This window comes from Centropristis striata, chromosome 7 (genome assembly GCF_030273125.1).
Source record: "Centropristis striata isolate RG_2023a ecotype Rhode Island chromosome 7, C.striata_1.0, whole genome shotgun sequence".
Taxonomy (NCBI): Eukaryota; Metazoa; Chordata; class Actinopteri; order Perciformes; family Serranidae; genus Centropristis; species Centropristis striata.
This window is the reverse complement of record NC_081523.1, coordinates 38010639-38030946: the sequence shown is the minus strand read 5'-3', so window position 1 is coordinate 38030946 and position 20308 is coordinate 38010639. Positions and strand designations below refer to the sequence as shown.

The window sequence follows — 20308 nt, the reverse complement described above, 5'->3', positions numbered from 1 at the left end:
ATGCTGCTTTCAGCTGCTGACGTTGTGCACAGTTAGCGACGGTGAAAACCAAACGTCACCTCCAGAGTCTCTAAATCCCCCTGGGGACTAACTTGTGGTGGAGACACGCAGAGTGAGAGGACTTTTGGGAGGATGTGACCTGAGACTTTCCCTGTGGAAACACGGCTACTGCAGCATAGTGGCTAACTCAGGGCAAGTCAAATAGATTTCTGTCGCACTTTTAAAACAGCATGAGCTGACTAAAGTACTGTTCAAACATAGGCAGAATAAAACACAACCACTATGTTGCTTCCACTGCACCATCATTCTGCTGATGTTGAACTGTGTTGCAGTTTACAAAGAGGTCTTTCTATTATTTAGCCTTCCTTCATTGATGCACGTAAATACCAGAAAAACTTCAGTAAAACATTTCTCCGTCTTTATTTCCAAGTGTCATGAACTTTAGTCTCCTGTTTGCTTTCAGGTGTTCACAGACTCAGAGGTGGGTCCCAGTCAGCCTAAACCCCCCGAGCAGCCAGCAGGTAGCTGCTCCCAGACTTTCCCTCGCCCCCCCAGGAGGAGACCCGGTCTGCTGCACCTGCAGAGCTGTGGGGATCTCAGCTCCTTCACCTGTGCTGCACTCGAGTCCCCGGAACATCGAGGAAGCAGGAGAAAAGTGGGGTCCGGTGCGAGCTCCAGAGGAGCTTCGAGGGCCGGGTCAAGGACAGGGTCCCGCCTGGACCATCCTGAGCGCCCTCACAGTCTGATCGGGGTCTTTAGAGAGACGGTGCTTTGAGGGAAAAACAATTGTTTTAAATGGCAACACAGCTGAATGCTGCCTTGTGTGTTGCTAGACTTTGAGAGAAAACTGTTGTAATTCAACCACTGGCCTGTGTGTGTGTGTGTGTGTGTGTGTGTGTGTGTGTGTGTGTGTGCGTGCGTGTGTGTGCGTATGTGTGTGTGTGTGTGTGTGTAGCATTCAAAGTTTTGTATGCTTTGAGATTGTAACATTGTAACATTTGTGCATTTGTTCCGGTCAAATGAATACAGCTATAAATGACAGAAATTCTTTAACATGTATCATGGTGATTGTGTTTGATTTAATGGTCAGATGCATTGGTTTGAATGATTTCAGATATTCATAAAAAAAAGTAATGTTTTATTCTATGGGTCCATCATCTCTTAACATTCACAACAAGTTCTTGGAGAAAAAAAATAGTACTAATTTGTGGAAAATAGGAAAGTATTTGAGGAGAAAAAAAATGTGATTCATTATTCATTTATTATTGGAGACTTGTTTACCATTATGTTTTAATTGTACACAAATTTACATTTTTCTAACGTTTGGCCGACCCTCTCTGCTCTCCCTTAAACCTCTGAAGTCCAGGAGATTTTGGTTCAAATTTGTCAACTTCCTATGCATTCATTTCTGTCTCTGTTTAGCATCTTTCAGTCTGTCCTTACATCACATGCATGGGTCCTTTTTCTCCACACAAACTTGGCTATCAGTCAGATTTTTCATTTTATTTTGATTAACAAAGTATAAAGCTGCCAGGAACCCAAAATACAAACAAAAGACACAGGTGTCTATGGAAATGTACCATTTAAAAAAACTGTTTTTACCATTTATACACAAAAAAAACAGCAGAAAAAATAATAAATAATAAAACTACAAAACAGTCTATTTGCATGTAAATTAAAAATAGTAATAGTTTTCATTGTAGAAAGAAAATTCACAATTTAAAAATGGTCTAGAAACATAAATGTCACACTGTGAAAGCTCCTATGATTGAACTTTAACTGGCTTTCTCAGCTTGTCTACATATCATATATAAATAAAGTTATTACTGTAAATAAAACGTGTTTATTTTCAATAAATAGATGGACTCCAGAGGTTTAAAGGGAAAGAGCTACACTAGCAATAAATTAGAATAAAGTGAACCACATATGCTCTGTGGAGGCTGTAAGCAGACTGTATGTTGGTGGGTTTCTATAGCTCTCCTACTATTACTGATGTTCTCTGATCTACCTATCATACTGTATGGAAAGTGGCTTGCCCTGTCGCTTCTAGCTGGGGCCTCTGCTGTAGCTGTGGCTATGGCTGTGGCCACAGCTACAGCAGAAGCCGGATTCATGGCAGTTGCCATAAAATCAGCAGGAGTTTCAGTCGTAGCCACAGGTGTTCTCATTGCTACCTACAACCACAAGAATAAGCTCAGTCTGTGCATCTTCCACAGCTAGCATAGTTGCCGTGCTTTTGCACCCATCCAATGACTGAAGCTACTGTTGGACCTTGAACTTCATCATAAAATACAGATCAGAGGAAATGGAGAAGTACTACGGAGGGCAACAAATGAATGCAAGGTATAGTGGTTCCGACTGTTTAGGGACCCCAGTATGCAGACAATACATCCATCCATCCATCCATTCATTATTTTATCCGGGGCCGGGTCGCAGGGGCAGCAGTCTAAAGCCTGATTTCCACCGGGCACGTTACAGCAGCGTCACGTTACAGCAGCTTCTCAGCCGCGTCTCTCCGCGAGCATTAGGTAGGACTTCTATTTCTCCGCGAGCCGCTGCTAAACCGCGTAAATCTCAACAGAGCAGATCGCACCAGACAGGAAGTCCGAGTCAGAATCAACGTAAAACACTTCCGCCCCCTTTCAAAATAAAACACAATACATACCGGGCAGAAGACGCAGCAAAACCACGGTGGAGACGTGCCGCTGCTGTAACGCGCCCGGTGGAAATCCCCAGTAACCAGGGCATTCCAGGCGTCCCTCTCCCCAGCCACAACGTCCAGCTCCTCCTGGGGGACCCCGAGACGTTCCCAGACCAGGAGAGAGATATAATCCCTCCACCGTGTTCTGGGTCTTTCCCGGGGCATCCTACCAGTTGGATGTGCTGGAACTCCTCTAACGGGAGGCGCCCGGGAGGCATCCTTACCAGATGCCCAAACCACTTCAGCTGGCTCCTTTCGACGCAAAGGAGCAGCCGCTGTACTCCGGGCTCCCTCCGGATGTCGAAAATTATTTAATTGCTTAGGGTTATCCATTATGACTTAAATATTTAGCCCACTTGCAGAATGCTGAAATGCAGATGATGGTCCTGCAACCTCATTAATATGCAAAGTTCCTGGGAAAAGTTGTAACAGTTACTCAAAATGTCAATACAAGAATAACATAAACTGAATTTATTGAAATGTGATCAATTTTAAAGTAATCCTGCTGCTTTTCTTGACATTGTGGACAAATCCTGTTCAGTTAATTTAAACTTCTATAAATATATATAGCTATAGACTACTAGCCTATTCCTTCCTACTTGATGGATAGATATTCAACTGTCCATAAGCTTATAAACACAACAACCACACGTCCACTCATCAATAATAAAGACTATTGAAATACACATAAAGTAATAAAACAGAATTTATTTAATAATTCTTGATTGTTGTGTGGCAGAGGTGGAGTGTGAGTTTGAGTGTGACTGATTCAGGATGGAGTGACTGATACCTTGATCATCTTTATCTGCAGCCTTTTTTTTTCTTTATCATGAAAAAGGAAAAGATTTCTTTCTCCCTATCACTGTCTGCCCCTGAAGAAATCATGCATGACGTTTGGTCTGAAATAATATCAGGTAGGTATCACATACAATTATGTCATCCTCTAATGATATGTTACAGCAACCCCTCCCTCTTCTCCCTGCTCTCAAACAGCCAGCTCCACTCTGTCCACATGTTTCCTGGTTCCCTCCCCTTCAGATCTACTAGTTTGAAAATGGGCGTTACCAACATAGTGCTGACTCACTGCACACACACACACACACACACATGTTGTTCAGATCAGAGCTCAGACCGGTTTCACTTATGAGGAAGTGAAACTCAGACAGTTGTTGTGACTGAGAGGTGAAATGGCGCAGAAAGGAGTTCAGCTGGACCAGGAAACTTTCTCTTGTTCCATCTGTCTGGATCTACTGAAGGATCCGGTGGCTACTACATGTGGACACAGCTACTGTATGATGTGCATTAAAACACACTGGGATGAAGAGGATAGAAAGGGAATCTACAGCTGCCCTGAGTGCAGACAGACGTTCACACCGAGGCCTGTCCTGCTGAAAAACACCATGTTAGCAGTTTTAGTGGATGAGATGAAGAAGACTGGACTCCCAGCTGCTGCTGCTGCTGCTGCTGCTGCTGCTAATCTCTGCTATGCTGGACCAGAAGATGTGGCCTGTGATGTCTGCACTGGGAGAAAACGGAAAGCCCTCAAGTCCTGTCTCACCTGTCCAGCCTCTTACTGTGAGCAACACCTCCAGCCTCATTATGACGCAGCTCCGTTATCCAAACACAAGCTGGTGGAGCCCTCCAAGAAGCTGCAGGAGAACATCTGCTCTCACCACGATGAGGTGATGAAGATGTTTTGCCGTACTGATCAGAAGTCTATCTGTTATCTCTGCTCTGTGGACGAACATAAAGGCCACGACATGGTCTCAGCTGCAGCAGAATGGACGGAGAAGCAGAAAGAGCTGGAGGTGAGTCGACAAAACATCCAGCAGAGAATCCAGGTCAGAGAGAAAGATGTGAAGCTGCTTCAACAGGAGGTGCAGAACATCAATCGCTCCGCTGATAAAACAGTGGAGGATGGCGAGAAGATGTTCACTGAGCTGATCCGTCTCTTGGAGAAAAGAAGCTCTGAGGTGAAGCAGCAGGTCAGATCCCAGCAGGAAACTGAAGTGAGTCGAGTCAAAGAGCTTGAGGAGAAGTTGCAGCAGGAGATCAGTGAGCTGAAGAGGAAAGATGCTGAGCTGAAGAAACTCTCACACACAGAGGATCACAACCAGTTTCTACACAGCTACCCCTCACTGTCAGCACTCAGTGAGTCCACATCCAGCATCCAGATCCGTCCTCTGCGCTACTTTGAGGACGTGACAGAGGCTGTGTCAGAAGTCAGAGACAAACTACAGGACGTCCTGAGAGAGGAATGGACAAACCTCTCACTGACAGTGACTGATGTGGATGTTTTACTGCCACAACCAGAGCCCACAACCAGAGCTGGCTTCTTAAAATATTCATGTGAGATCACACTGGATCCAAACACAGCATACACACGGCTGATATTATCTGAGGGGAACAGAAAAGCAACATACAAGAGGGATCACCAGTCCTATCCAAGTCACCCAGACAGATTCACTGATCGGTCTCAGGTCCTGAGTAGAGAGAGTCTGACTCGACGTTGTTACTGGGAGGTGAAGTGGGGAGGGGGTGCAGTTGAAGTAGCAGCTTCATACAAGAACGTCAGCAGAGGGTCGAATGAGTCTGTATTTGGATGCAATGACAAATCTTGGTCATTAGAATGTTACAACAACAATTGTACATTTTTGTACAACAACATCCACACTCCTGTCTCAGGTCCTCTGCCCTCCAGAGTGGGAGTGTACCTGGATCACAGAGCAGGTATTCTGTCCTTCTACAGCGTCTCTGACACCATGACCCTCCTCCACAGAGTCCAGACCACATTCACTCAGCCGCTCTATGCTGGACTTCGGCTTTATGACAGTTTCGGAGCCACTGCTGAGTTCTGTAAACTCAAATAACCAAAATAATTTAAAGGATGCAGCTTAAAATGTGTTTTAACTCGTACAGCTCCCATATTGTTCACCTTTGTTGTGTTTTATAAGAATATACATTTGTGGTTTTACGTTCTAAAACCATTGGTGAATGCAAAAAGACGATGGCCACCGCTGAGGAAAATGTTGTCAGACTTTACATGTTAGAGCTGGAGTCAGAGACATGATAATGAGTATACTGCCGTATCCTATAGGAGCAGCTTCTTTGAGTGACGCCTTTTTATTGTGCACGATTTAGGAAGCAGTCAGAAAATATATTTTCACAGTATTTTTATTGCAACTGCACCTGCTTTATAATCACAAGACTTGTAACTCATGTTTTCTACAATATGGGACCTTTAAACTGATTTCTTTCCATGTTTGTTGCTGAGAGCTCATCGTTGTGGCATTTCTTCTCTGCAGAGATAAGCTGTCAATCAAACATTATGGGCGGGACTTTGACATTTGCTCATTAGTTGTTCTGTAGATGTTTGACTTTCCGTCCTGTGTCTGTTGAGCCACGGAGGCTTTCACTGCTCATGATGACTGTTGTTCACCTCAACTCATATTTCTCTGCATGAAAATATCAATTTCTCTGTGCTCCAAATGTTTGTTGAATATTCGTATGTTGTTGTTTTTCTTTTACTGCATGGGTCTGAAGAGAGAAAGCTCCAGATATTCAAAGAAAATCTGTAAAAAAAAAAAAAAAAATAGAATTATATCTACATTTATTTGTTTGTTAAACCAAATGTTGCTGTTATAATCTAAGTACAAATGAGGCTCTATGATGTATTATAAAACTATAATTATCATGTTCATAATCGATAAGGAAATAATCATTATTATCTTGTATATCTCTGAGATTCTGATCAAACTAATTGATTGTGTGGATGAAGTGAATCTGTACAAGAAATCACTGAACAAAATTATTTAACAAACTTCACTGATGGGATGTGTGAACAAACTGTTTAGATAATTAATAAACAAACAAACATAAACAAAGTATTTTCTTCTCGTCTTAATTCCAGGGTTTCATATAAAGCTGATGGAGAAATGATGAGACTAATATGAGATATAACTGAGGCTGTTCTCCTGAAACAAGACAAAGTTCACTGTTCATGTTGAGAGCAGAAGAACACTTGTCAGTCAGTCTCTCATTTCTCCGACAAAAGCTGTTTTAATGAGGAAAGTTCAAAGGTCAGAGTTTTATATCACTTGTTGCTTTTATTGCCAATTGCTTTTGTTTATTGGTTTGTGCACTTAGTTCATAAAAGGATTTATTACAGACACATTCCTGACACATATACATGCAACTAAACTTGTAAATCTTTGTGAAGTCAAAAACGGAGAAAACTCAAATCTATTGTCTTAATGTTTAACTATTGACTAAGAGTTTGCCTGCTAAAAGTTGAAGTGAGCAGTGAGTTTAAAAGAGAAATGAGCTCTGTTGTAAACAAGAGTTAAAAAAAGTGACTGTATCCCAATGTCAAGGATCCTTTCTTCAGAGTCGGGCCCCCAGAGGCCAGAGTCCTTCCTGTATCACTGCTGACTTCTGTCAACTCAAATAACCAAAGTCATTGTGTTTTAACTCCCAGTTAAAACACAATGAAACACAATTTTAAGCTCCCATATTGTTCACCTTTGAGGTGTTGTATTTTTTTAAGTTTTGACACCCAAAAGGAGATAAATTTAAAGTTCTACATTCTAAAAATGATCTCAGTTCAGTTGTTCATCTGCTCTCTCAGCCTCCTTCTGCAGCTCCAGCAGCTCAGATCATTTTGGGCCTGTCTCATTAATATTCATGACCCTTTCTTCTGATTGGCTGACAGTCTTGAGTCAATCTTTTTTTCTTCCTTGACCGGTGCAGGCTAATGTTTCCCATAAATAAGTAATAAATAATGGATGATTAATTAAATGAAAGTTGATAGAGCTGATAAATATAATTATTCAATTAAACAAATTATAATTATTAAATAGGACATAAATGTATATCATGAATTCATTTCGAAATGTTCCTTTCCTTTATTCTTCCTTATATCTATTTTTACTGTAAAATAGTCAACTTTTCATGTGATAAAAACAGAAACCCTTTTTCAGCTTTGTGAGCTTTTTTTTTTCAACACACTCCACACACTAGAGCAGCTGGAGCCAAAAGCTGCTTCTCCCTCCATTTGTAAGTTTTTACTAAGAGCATGATGGGGAAAAATTGCATGGTAGGAAAAAAATACTAAAAGAATCTAGTTGTAGTCTTGTAAATAGTGACCCTGAAAGATTGACAGTCTGTCTAAAATCTCAGTGTGAGACTAAAAACTCTAAACACTTGTCTTTAGATGTGAGCTGATAGTTTTCCAGGAGTCTTTTCCAAATCTTTTCAAAGTCTTCTGATGTACAGGTAGCATTAGAAACTACAGTGGAGGCCAAAGTCCTTCTGCAAGTCATTTATTGTTGTAAATACTGTTACAAACATTCTGGCTCTGGTACAGGAATGTAGCTCCAACAGCTAGAACATCACAGAAAAAGCTAGCAAATAAATAAACATTGCTGCTGCTTTACAGAAATGGTATTTTTTTGTATGTTTTTTTTTTTTTTACATTTTATAAATCTTTAGACACATTGAGAGTAAACGATTCAGTTACATTCAAAATGAGTGCACTTATAAATACTTGTTAGCCAACCCTGCTGCCTGCCTTGTTTCCTTGGTTAGCCTTGTTGTGTCGCGCTACCTACCATCCCTGACAGACCACGTAGGGAAATATCCAACCTGGTCTCACAGGAATCTGTGAAATAGCCACGGATTTGCTTAATTCAAAATCCGTGGAATAGCCACGGAATCACTCAAATTTCCATGAAACTGACACGAGTTTCACTACAATGCAAGTTAATGACAGTCATATCCCGTGGCTATTCCAACATACAAAGTGATTATGTACATTCACTGAGTGAATATTTAGAAAATAAAACATATATTTCTACAGAAATGTGATCAAAATCCATTTTTATGCAGAAACTAAGTCAAAATATTTATTTTTTTTCACTAAAAATGAGAGAACTGTCCGCCATGTTTTTTGTTCTGACCGCCGGGACCTTGAAAGTCACGTGACTTGGAACAAACCAATAGGAACAAATATCCATGGAATAGCCACGGGATATGACTGTCATTAACTTGCATTGTAGCGAAATCCGTGTCAGTTTCACGGAAATTTGAGTGATTCCGTGGCTATTCCACGGATTTTGAGTTAAGCGAATCCGTGGCTATTTCACGGATTCCTGTGCGACCAAGTTCGAAATATCACACACACCTTAAATGACCTTGTGCTCTAGCTGTATATATACATGAATGCCAGTTTCCTACATTCCACTCACATTTAAAGAGCCTTCACATGGCTTTCTACTGACTGAAGCTTTTCTATAGGCCAGCCCAAACACACAAAACCTTTAGAAGTATATACTTTTACATAGTTTTCTATATATTTCATCTATAGGTGTATTTTATATACCCAGCTGGTTTTTGTTTGAACCCCTTCAGATCTACTAGTTTTTTTTTTCTTTTTTCTTATATATATTTGTTGGGCATTTTGTAGTTTATTGACAGTAGAGATATGAGAGTGAAAGGGGGAGACAGAGGGGAAGACATGCGGGAAAGGGCTCCCAGCCGGATTCGAACCTGGGCCGCCTGCTCACGAGGACTGGGCCTCTGTGGTATGCGCTCTACCAGGTGTGCCACCGGGAACGCCCCAGATCTACTAGTTTGAAAATGGGCGTTACCAACATGGTGGTGACTCATTGCACACACACACACACACACAAAGCTCAGACCGGTTTCAGTTATGAAGAAATGAAACTCAGACAGTTGTTGTGACTGAGAGGTGAAATGGCGCAGAAAGGAGTTCAGCTGGACCGGCAAACTTTCTCTTGTTCAATCTGTCTGGATCTACTGAAGGATCCGGTGGCTACTACATGTGGACACAGCTACTGTATGAAGTGTATTAAAACACACTGGGATGAAGAGGATAGAAAGGGAATCTACAGCTGCCCTGAGTGCAGACAGACGTTCACACCGAGGCCTGTCCTGCTGAAAAACACCATGTTAGCAGTTTTAGTGGATGAGATGAAGAAGACTGGACTCACAGCAGCTGCTGCTGCTGCTGATCTCTGCTATGCAGGACCAGAAGATGTGGCCTGTGATGTCTGCACTGGGAGAAAACGGAAAGCCCTCAAGTCCTGTCTCACCTGTCCAGCCTCTTACTGTGAGCAACACCTCCAGCCTCATTATGACGCAGCTCCGTTTGCAAAACACAAGCTGGTGGAGCCCTCAGAGAAGCTGCAGGAGAACGTCTGCTCTCAGCACGATGAGGTGATGAAGATGTTCTGCCGTACTGATCAGAAGTGTATCTGTTATCTCTGCTCTGTGGACGAACATAAAGGCCACGACATGGTCTCAGCTGCAGCAGAACGGACAGAGAAGCAGAAAGAGCTGGAGGTGAGTCGACAAAACATCCAGCAGAGAATCCAGGACAGAGAGAAAGATGTGAAGCTGCTTCAACAGGAGGTGCAGAACATCATTCGCTCTGCTGATAAAACAGTGGAGGATGGCGAGAAGATGTTCACTGAGCTGATCCGTCTCTTGGAGGAAAGAAGCTCCGAGGTGAAGCAGCAGGTCAGATCCCAGCAGGAAACTGAAGTGAGTCGAGTCAAAGAGCTTGAGGAGAAGCTGCAGCAGGAGATCAGTGAGCTGAAGAGGAAAGACGCTGAGCTGATGAAGCTCTCACACACAGAGGACCACAACCAGTTTCTGCACAGCTTCCCCTCACTGTCAGCACTCAGTGAGTCTACATCCAGCATGGAGATCCGTCCTCTGCGCTACTTTGAGGACGTGACAGCGGCTGTGTCAGAAGTCAGAGACAAACTACAGGATGTCCTGAGAGAGGAATGGACAAACCTCTCACTGACAGTGACTGATGTGGATGTTTTACTGCCACAACCAGAGCCCACAACCAGAGCTGGATTCTTAAAATATTCATGTGAGATCACACTGGATCCAAACACAGCATACACACGGCTGATATTATCTGAGGGGAACAGAAAAGCAACATACAAGAGGGATCACCAGTCCTATCCAAGTCACCCAGACAGATTCACTGATCGGTCTCAGGTCCTGAGTAGAGAGAGTCTGACTCGACGTTGTTACTGGGAGGTGGAGTGGAGAGAGGGTGCAGTTCTTGTAGCAGCTTCATACAAGAACGTCAGCAGAGGGTCGAATGAGTCTGTATTTGGATGCAATGACAAATCTTGGTCATTAGAATGTTACAACAACAATTGTACATTTTTGTACAACAACATCCACACTCCCATCTCAGGTCCTCTACCCTCCAGAGTTGGAGTGTACCTGGATCACAGAGCAGGTATTCTGTCCTTCTACAGCGTCTCTGACACCATGACCCTCCTCCACAGAGTCCAGACCACGTTCACTCAGCCGCTCTATGCTGGACTTCGGCTTTATGACCGTTTCGGAGCCACTGCTGAGTTCTGTAAACTCAAATAACCAAAATATTAATTTAATTTAAAGGATGCAGGTTAAAATGTGTTTTAACTCGTACAGCTCCCATATTGTTCTTCTTTGTTGTGTTTTATAAGAATATACATTTGTGGTTTTACGTTCTAAAACCATCTCAGTTCAGTTGTACATCTGCTCTCTCAGCCTCCTTCTGCAGCTCCAGCGAGCTCAGATCATTTTGGGCCTGTCTCATTAATATTCATTCTTCTGATTAGCTGACAGTCTTGAGTGACACACGACCAGGCTAACCACAGTTAACAGTTCTCTCTGTAAAACTCACCGGTGATTGCAAAAAAAAGATGGCCACCACTGAGGAAAATGTTGTCAGACTTTACATGTTAGAGCTGGAGTCAGAGACATGATAATGAGTATACTGCCGTATCCTATAGGGGCAGCTTCTTTGAGTGACGGCTTTTTATTGTGCACGATTTAGGAAGCAGTCAGAAAATATATTTTCACAGTATTTTTATTGCAACTGCACCTGCTTTATAATCACAAGACTTGTAACTCGTGTTTTCTACAATACGGAACTTTTAAACTGATTTCTTTCCATGTTTGTTGCTGAGAGCTCATCGTTGTGGCATTTCTTCTCTGCAGAGATAAGCTGTCAATCAAACATTATGGGCGGGGCTTTGACATTTGCTCATTAGTTGTTCTGTAGATGTTTGACTTTCCTTCCTGTGTCTGTTGAGCCACGGAGGCTTTCACTGCTCATGATGACTGTTGTTCACCTCAACTCATATTTCTCTGCATGAAAATATCAATTTCTCTGAGCTCCAAATGTTTGTTGAATATACGTATGTTGTTGTTTTTCTTTTACTGCATGGGTCTGAAGAAAGAAAGCTCCAGATATTCAAAGAAAATCTGTAAAAAAAAAAAAAAAAAAATAGAATTATATCTACATTTATTTGTTTGTTAGACCAAATGTTGCTGTTATAATCTAAGTACAAATGATGTATTAATATGATGTATTACAAATCTATAATTATCATGTTCATAATCAATAAGGAAATAATCATTATTCTCTTGTATATCTCTGAGATTCTGATCAAACAACAAACAAAATTATTTAACAAACTTCACTGATGGGATGGGTGAACAAACTGTTTAGATAATTAATAAACAAACATAAACAAAGTATTTTCTTCTCGTCTTAATTCCAGGGTTTCATATAAAGCTGATGGAGAAATGATGAGACTAATATGAGATATAACTGAGGCCGTTCTCCTGAAACAACACAAAGTTCACTGTTCATGTTGAAAGCAGAAGAACATTTGTCAGTCAGTCTCTCATTTCTCCGACAAAAGCTGTCTCAAGTGATAAAGTTCAAAGGTCAGAGTTTTATATCACTTGTTGCTTTTATTGCCAAGATTTGGTTTGTGCACTTAGTTCATAAAAGGATTTATTACAGACACATTCCTGACACATATACATGCAACTAAACTTGTAAATCTTTGTGAAGTCAAAAACGGAGAAAACTCAAATCTATTGTCTTAATGTTTAACTATTGACTAAGAGTTTGCCTGCTAAAAGTTGAAGTGAGCAGTGAGTTTAAAAGAGAAATGAGCTCTGTTGTAAACAAGAGTTAAAAAAAAGTGACTGTATCCCAATATCAAGGATCCTTTCTTCAGAGTCCTTCCTGTATCACTGCTGACTTCTGTCAACTCAAATAACCAAAGTCATTTAAAGGATGCAGGATAAAATGTGTTTTCACTTTTAAAGCTCCCATATTGTTCACCTTTGTGGTGTTGTTTTTTAAAGTTTTGACACCTAAAAGGAGATAAATTTATAATTCTACATTCTAAAAATGATCTCAGTTCAGTTGTTCATCTGCTCTCTCAGCCTCCTTCTGCAGCTCAGATCATTTTGGGCCTGTCTCATTAACTCATGACCCTTTCTTCTGATTGGCTGACAGTCTTGAGTCAATCTTTTTTTCTCCCTTGACCGGTGCAGGCTAATGTTTCCCATAAATAAGTAATAAACAATGGATGATTAATTAAATGAAAGTTGATAGAGCTGATAAATATAATTATTCAATTAAACAAATTATAATTAAATAGGACATAAATGTATATCATGAATTCATTTCTAAATGTTCCTTTCCTTTATTCTTCCTTATATCTATTTTTACTGTAAAATAGTCAACTTTTCATGTGATAAAAACAGAAACCCTTTTTCAGCTTCGTGAGGGGCATTTTGTGGTGTCTTCTCTTCTTTTTGTTGTTTTATTTTTCAACACAAACCACTGCACACACTAGAGCAGCTGGAGCCAAAAGCTGCTTCTCCTCCATTTGTACGTTTTTACTAAGAGCATGATGGGGAAAAAATGCATGGTAGGAAAAAAATACAAAAATAATCTAGTTGTAGTCTTGTAAATAGTGACCCTGAAATATTGACAGTCCGTCTAAAATCTCAGTGTGAGACTAAAAACTCTAAACACTTGTCTTTAGATGTGAGCTGATAGTCTTCCAGGAGTCTTTTCAAAGTCTTCTGATGTACAGGTAGCATTAGAAACCACAGTGGAGGCCAAAGTCCTTCTGCAAGTCATTTATTGTTGTAAATACTGTTACAAACATTCTGGCTCTGGTACAGGAATGTAGCTCCAACAGCTAGAACATCACAGAAAAAGCTAGCAAATAAATAAACATTGCTGCTGCTTTACAGAAATGGTATTTTTTGTATGTTTTTTTTATTTTTTTAACATTTTTTAAATCTTTAGACACATTGAGAGTAAACGATTCAGTTACATTCAAAATGAGTGCACTTATAAATACTTGTTAGCCAACCCTGCTGCCTGCCTTGTTTCCTTGGTTAGCCTTGTTGTGTCGCGCTACCTACCATCCCTGACAGACCACGTAGGGAAATATCCAACATGGTCTCACAGGAATCCGTGGAATAACCACGGATTTGCTTAACTCAAAATCCGTGGAATAGCCACGGAATCACTCAAATTTCCGTGAAACTGACACGAGTTTCGCTACAATGCAAGTTAATGACAGTCATATCCCGTGGCTATTCCAACATACAAAGTGATTATGTACATTCACTGAGTGAATATTTAGAAAATAAATAATATATTTCTCGCCAGAGATGTGATCAAAATCCATTTTTATGCAGAAACTAAGTCAAAATATTGATTTTTTTTCACTAAAAATGAGAGATTTGTCCACCATGTTTTTGTTCTGACTGCCGGGACCTTGAAAGTCACGTGACTTGGAACAAACCAATAGGAACAAATATCCATGGAATAGCCACGGGATATGACTGTCATTAACTTGCATTGTAGTGAAATCCGTGTCAGTTTCACGGAAATTTGAGTGATTCCGTGGCTATTCCACGGATTTTGAGTTAAGCGAATCCGTGGCTATTTCACGGATTCCTGTGCGACCAAGTTCGAAATATCACACACACCTTAAATGACCTTGTGCTCTAGCTGTATATATACATGAATGCCAGTTTCCTACATTCCACTCACATTTAAAGAGCCTTCACGTGGCTTTCTACTGACTGAAGCTTTTCTATAGGCCAACCCAAACACACAAAACCTTTAGAAGTATATACTTTTACATAGTTTTCTATATATTTCATCTATAGGTGTATTTTATATACCCAGCTGGTTTTTGTTTGAACATGAAGTACATTGGTTGTAACCACACACACCACACACACTAGAAGTAAGAACAGTACAGCGTAATCATGTGGCTTCAGAGAAACCCATGGTAGAAGTCCGTAAATTGCTGCCGTTGCCCCTATTCCTCTTCAGTTTTACATCATACAGAGTCCAGTAAGGCCAAGATGAGCTTCATTGATGAGGTCAGACACATGGAATAAGCTGTGGGTTTTAGAGTTGGGGTATACAATGGGATACATGGTATGGTTAAGCCTTAAACTGAGGCAGAAGTCCTGTTTTCATCATCCAACAGGGAAATGAAACCTTATCAAATGAAGAACTGGGCTAGGCAGGTACATTCTCAGAGACGCAGAAGCTCCATGGATTCAGAAAAAAAGGACTCATGACCGCAACACAATCCCTTTGACTTAACTTTCATATGGTAAGGACAATAGTAACTCAATCCATATTCATAATGGTTTGGTTTCACTGGGAAGGACACACATCCACCATGTGTAACAGCTTCATGGATACAAACTGGAGAACCTCGTGTCTGGTCCAAAAGTAAAAAAACAGCTCTATTGATGTGCTTTGTTCTACTACAGGATATGGGATTAGTTCTGTTTAATGTGGGTTTTTTTAAAATGAAAAAATAATTAACCCAGACTTTTTTACTTGGTCTATACCCAGAGGGGCATAACATAAATTACCATGAACAAATTAATCTTAATTTGTGTTTGTTACAGGCAAAAACAAGTGATTGCTTTAACATGTAAAAACATTGGTAAACCAAGTATATCACAGTGGTTTAAGGAATTATCTTCATGTTTATTAGCCTGGGAAGAATTACATACACGCTTAAGAATAAACAAGAGGTGTTTCAAAGAGTATGGGGACCTTTTATACATTATATTAAGAACAATAATCTGGCTCATTTAATAAACGAACCTGGAGCAGAATCATTTTACCCTCTGCATATTTATACTTATGTTCATTTGCTCTATACTCATGTTTTTGAATGGATCCTCAAGGACTCTTGTTCTCAAACTATGCTACCTTTGGCCGCCATGTTCTTGTATGTTTGCTTGTTTTATATTTTTCTTGTGACCTATGTGTCAAGTTTGTAAAACAAAACTCAATAAATATATTGTTGGAGAAAAAATTAACAAATAATTTGGGCTTTAAAATAACTGATTCGCATCTTGCAAATAAAATAACTGGTTCGCAAATATATTTTGCATTCACAAACTAATGCCATGTTAGTCAACATGAAATGCATATTTTTTTTATGCCTTAGAAGCTATGTCCTTATTGGATACAATCAGCTTTCCTCAGCTTTACATAAAGAACAATGACTTTCAATGACAGTAACATAGGAACCACTTATCTTAACATTAAAAAACCCCAAAACATTATAAATCTTATTTTAAATTGTAAGGATTTTCATTTGACCCGAAATGTTGTGTGATTATAATACATAAGCAGAACCTGAGCCAATGACAATCAACCTTGAAGTTGCATGAAAGGCATGTTGAACAACTTTAATCCCCCCGTAGGGACAACATGGCCAAGACTTGCATTTAATCTATTTTTTAAGATTTATAATTGACCTCCTGGTACATGGCAATGAGAACCTCCTACAGTTGAACTAGATTAGTTTAAAATGTGCTTATATGTTTTATTTGTACCATAGATCTTGTTTTTGAGTTCATGTCAGTTTGTCTCAAATGATCATAGCACTCTTACAATTCACAGTCCTCTTAATTGAAAACAGTGAATAATCAAAGATATCCACATTATTGTGAAAAGTCAAAACCAGTGCTTTCATGTTTTAGCCTGCTACCTTTCCTCTACATGCCTGTTGAACTTTTTCCACAGCAGAACCTTCATTTTTTAGATTGTAGTTTGAAAGGCAGATTAGCAGATGATGTGATGACATTTAGAGCAATAATGTAAGTTAGCACAATAAAGGAAGCCAGTTGTCTGCTCAAAAACAAGTTGGAGAGTTGTTGTTACTTATATCTTTAAGTTGGGGTTCACAACAAGGGACAATAGTTCTGCTAACTCTTATTTCTTTGTTGTGAAATGCGGGAAAGCGGTGAAATTCGGTCATTAGCGAAAGCTAGCGGCTAACTGATGCTAGCGGCTAACTGATGCTAGCAGCGCTGCTTGTTACAGCGATAAGAGTAGCCATTAGCGTATCAATGCTAACTCAAAATGGTGGTCGCAACATTAGCTGACATTTCATAGCGGCGTTACAATCGTGCCAATTCAACACATTTCAGAAGTTAGCAGAAGGATTAAAAGTTATTACAATGTTAAATTATAAGTTAGTACAACTTACAGTTGAGTTGAATTCAGAGTTGAGCAAACTCAAAAACAAAACTTAAAATATTTAGTTTAATTGTCCAACTTAAAATTTTATCGAAGTTTGCTGCCTTGACATTTTGAGTTCACCCAACTTTTCTTTTTTTGCAGTGTTGATGCTCACTGATTATCAGATTATCTAACCCAAGTTTCAAGTTTTTGTAAGATGATTTTGTAGAAGATGGAAAAAATAAAATGGTCAGCAGTTAAACAAGGAATATGTGCATTGTAGTAAATGGGATAAATGCACAACATGGTCTAAAGTGACCCGACTGAGTTTTTATTTTCTATATCTTTGCAATAAATTAATTTAATCATTCAGTATTCCAGGTTTTCCTCAATCAACGTTTTTTTTCCATCATACATTCTAATTGTTTGTTTTCATTTCTTACTTTTTGAATAAAAACCCTTTTTATATCACGACGCTTCTAAAGCACAACATGGGTCAAAAATGACCCATATCCATTTTCTATATTTTAATGTATGGCTGAGTGTTTCTATTATACCTCTTTAAAATAAATGTATTTTATCATTTATTAGTCCAAGTATTCAGTATAAGTACAGTACAAATTATTATTATAGTATAAGGTAATTTAATTTCTTCATACAGTATGAAAGGAAAAATGGATATAATAATCTGTTGAAATAAAAAAAGATATCGAAATAACACTTGGACTCTTCAATCATAAAATAAATTGATTAAAAAAGATGAAATAACATGAGAAATGTCATTTTTGCCCCATGTTGTGCATCAAAGGGTTGCCATTGTGTATCCAGTGTAATTATAAGCACCATTAAAAATAAAATTTTAAAAAACAAACTGCTCTACAGTGTTATATTGTGTATAAATACACAGAAAATATATTTTAAAAAAGTAAACATAAAAGCCCATTGCACTTTTGACAAGAGTTCAACAGTTTGCATTGCAGGAACAGAAACCTGACCGGCCCTAGAATAAACACAGTCACAACACAACAGCTGTTGTATTTCAGTCCAGGGAACCTAAATGAACCATTACAGCTAACCTTTTCATAAATAGTCATAATCCAACCTGGTCTCACAGGAATCCGTGAAATAGCCACGGATTTGCTTAACTCAAAATCCGTGGAATAGCCACGGAATCACTCAAATTTCCGTGAAACTGACACGGATTTCGCTACAATGCAAGTTAATGACAGTCATATCCCGTGGCTATTCCAACATACAAAGTGATTATGTACATTCACTGAGTGAATATTTAGAAAATAAAACATATATTTCTCGCTAGAAATGTGATCAAAATCCATTTTTATGCAGAAACTAAGTCAAAATATTGATTTTTTCACTAAAAATGAGAGAACTGTCCGCCATGTTTTTTGTTCTGACCGCCGGGACCTTGAAAGTCACGTGACCTGGAACAAACCAATAGGAAAAAATATTAACTTGCATTGTAGCAAAATCCGTGTCAGTTTCACGGAAATTTGAGTGATTCCGTGGCTATTCCACGGATTTTGAGTTAAGCAAATCCGTGGCTATTTCACGGATTCCTGTGAGACCAGGTTCTCATAATCCTAGTGAGAGTCCAACTCATTTTATACCTGAATTATTGTCATTCATCACATTTATAACGACATTTTAAAAAAAAGTCAAATTATACTCATAATAAAATTTAACAAATAGCTGTCAGCCAATCACTAATTTGGTTATTAAATGATTAAAGGCGTATGGAGGATGTCTTTGGTGATGACTGTAATGTCTCTCTGTCATTAACTTCATTCATGGAAAATTAACTCACTTTAACCATTTTAATATCTGTGTGAGGCCCTTATCGTCGCATTTTCGTCGCATCTGCTCCTCTTTTATTTATTTTTATTTCCTCCAGCTTTTCCTGTTGTCCTGATACATTCAGAATTAGGTACATTTACCTAACACAGGGGTCGGCAACCTTTACTAACCAAAGAGCCACTGTTGCAAAAAAATTAATTAAAAAAAGAATAAAAAATATTGGAATGGAGCCGCAAAAAAACGTATTTTGAGCCTTACAATGAAGAAGAGCTCAGCCTATGAAGTTCTAATTAGCCTACCAACATTACTAATACAGTCATGGGAAATAATATTACATCACCCTTGTTTGCTTCAATCTCTTGTTCATTTAAGAGTTTAATTTAAGAGCTGATATCTAGACATTTCCATGGTTTTCTTGATAATGATTTTGATTATTATCAAGAAAACCATGTTAAATGTCTAGATATCAGCTCTTAAATTAAACTCTTATCAGCTATTTTTGTTGTTATCATTATATTTGTCCGAACAAATGTCCCTTTAGTTGTACCATGCATTAACATGAAGAGATATTGAAGCAAACAAGGGTGGTCTAATATTTTTTCCATAACTGTAGGTCATGATGAGCATGTTTTAATGTTTTTGTGCAAATGAGAGGTTGAAGAAATATTGATAACCCAGCTAGGGAAACTCATTTTAGACCTGAAGATTGAACATTTTCCACTTTTGTAAGCTATGATGCACATTTCAGTCGACTAAAATGTTACAAAAAAGTGTTTCAATTTCGTATATAAGCTACACATTTTTTATAATTATAGAATACAAATTGCTTTGGGCTGACACCAATGATAATTGAAATGTAAAGAAATAACTGTATGTCACAGCCACATGGAGCCACTGCAGACGGCCTGAATGAGGCTCTGGAGCCACAGGTTGCCCACCCCTGACCCAACACTAACTAGACTTGCTTCTACTTGGCAGTAAAGCTTCTATCAATGACTCCTCAAGCTGTTCCCAGTGGCTCAAAGGGCAGAATTCATCCCAATGTAAATGTGCAGGAAGTGCTGAGTTTCATTCCCAGTAGCTTAGCACTGGTAAGATGACTGACTGATAAATTAGTCCTGTCAAATCTATTTAAGTGGCCCTAAAAAATGCCTTCAGCTATCACTTGGAGTTTTAAGTACAGTAGCTTGTATGTTATGTTGTGTGTTACCGTGTTTTCAGTTCAGTTTGTTGGTTTGGTCTGTTTTTTTCAGCAGGATTACAGAATAACTACTGGCTTGACTTTCATTCAACTTGGTGGAAGAGTGAAACTTGGGCCTAGGAAGAACCCGTTACATTTTGGAGCAATTACAAGTGCCCTTCTAGTTACATTTGCATTGAGCACTGTTAAATGTACACTTTTGAGGCAGTGCGGAGCTCCCTGTGTTATA

The 20308-nt window shown here is 39.2% G+C and overlaps 3 protein-coding genes across 3 annotated transcripts in view; all 3 read left to right on the top strand.

The window, feature by feature from the left end:
- fam189a2 (family with sequence similarity 189 member A2) overlaps positions 1 to 1123 on the top strand; it is a 33500-nt gene extending 32377 nt beyond the window's left edge. The window contains exon 11 of the mRNA XM_059338025.1: positions 464 to 1123. Coding sequence (XP_059194008.1) covers positions 464 to 775 — 312 coding nt within the window. The 3' untranslated portion in view covers positions 776 to 1123. The remainder of the gene's footprint in view (positions 1 to 463) is intronic.
- A 2759-nt stretch (positions 1124 to 3882) lies between these two features.
- On the top strand, positions 3883 to 6585 carry LOC131974719 (tripartite motif-containing protein 16-like). Its single transcript, XM_059337152.1, has one exon. The coding sequence runs from the start codon at positions 3889 to 3891 to the stop codon at positions 5569 to 5571; it is 1683 nt and encodes a 560-aa protein (XP_059193135.1). The 5' UTR covers positions 3883 to 3888; the 3' UTR covers positions 5572 to 6585.
- Positions 6586 to 9454: 2869 nt separating this feature from the next.
- LOC131974683 (tripartite motif-containing protein 16-like) lies at positions 9455 to 11326 on the top strand. Its single transcript, XM_059337093.1, has one exon. It carries the CDS (start codon positions 9455 to 9457, stop codon positions 11123 to 11125), a length of 1671 nt encoding a protein of 556 aa, XP_059193076.1. The 3' UTR covers positions 11126 to 11326.
- Positions 11327 to 20308: the final 8982 nt, after the last annotated feature.

Coding starts and splice junctions, on each gene's coding strand:
- LOC131974719 (XM_059337152.1), top strand. CDS start 3,889: ATGGCGCAGAAAGGAGTTCAGCTGGACCAGGAAACTTTCTCTTGTTCC.
- LOC131974683 (XM_059337093.1), top strand. CDS start 9,455: ATGGCGCAGAAAGGAGTTCAGCTGGACCGGCAAACTTTCTCTTGTTCA.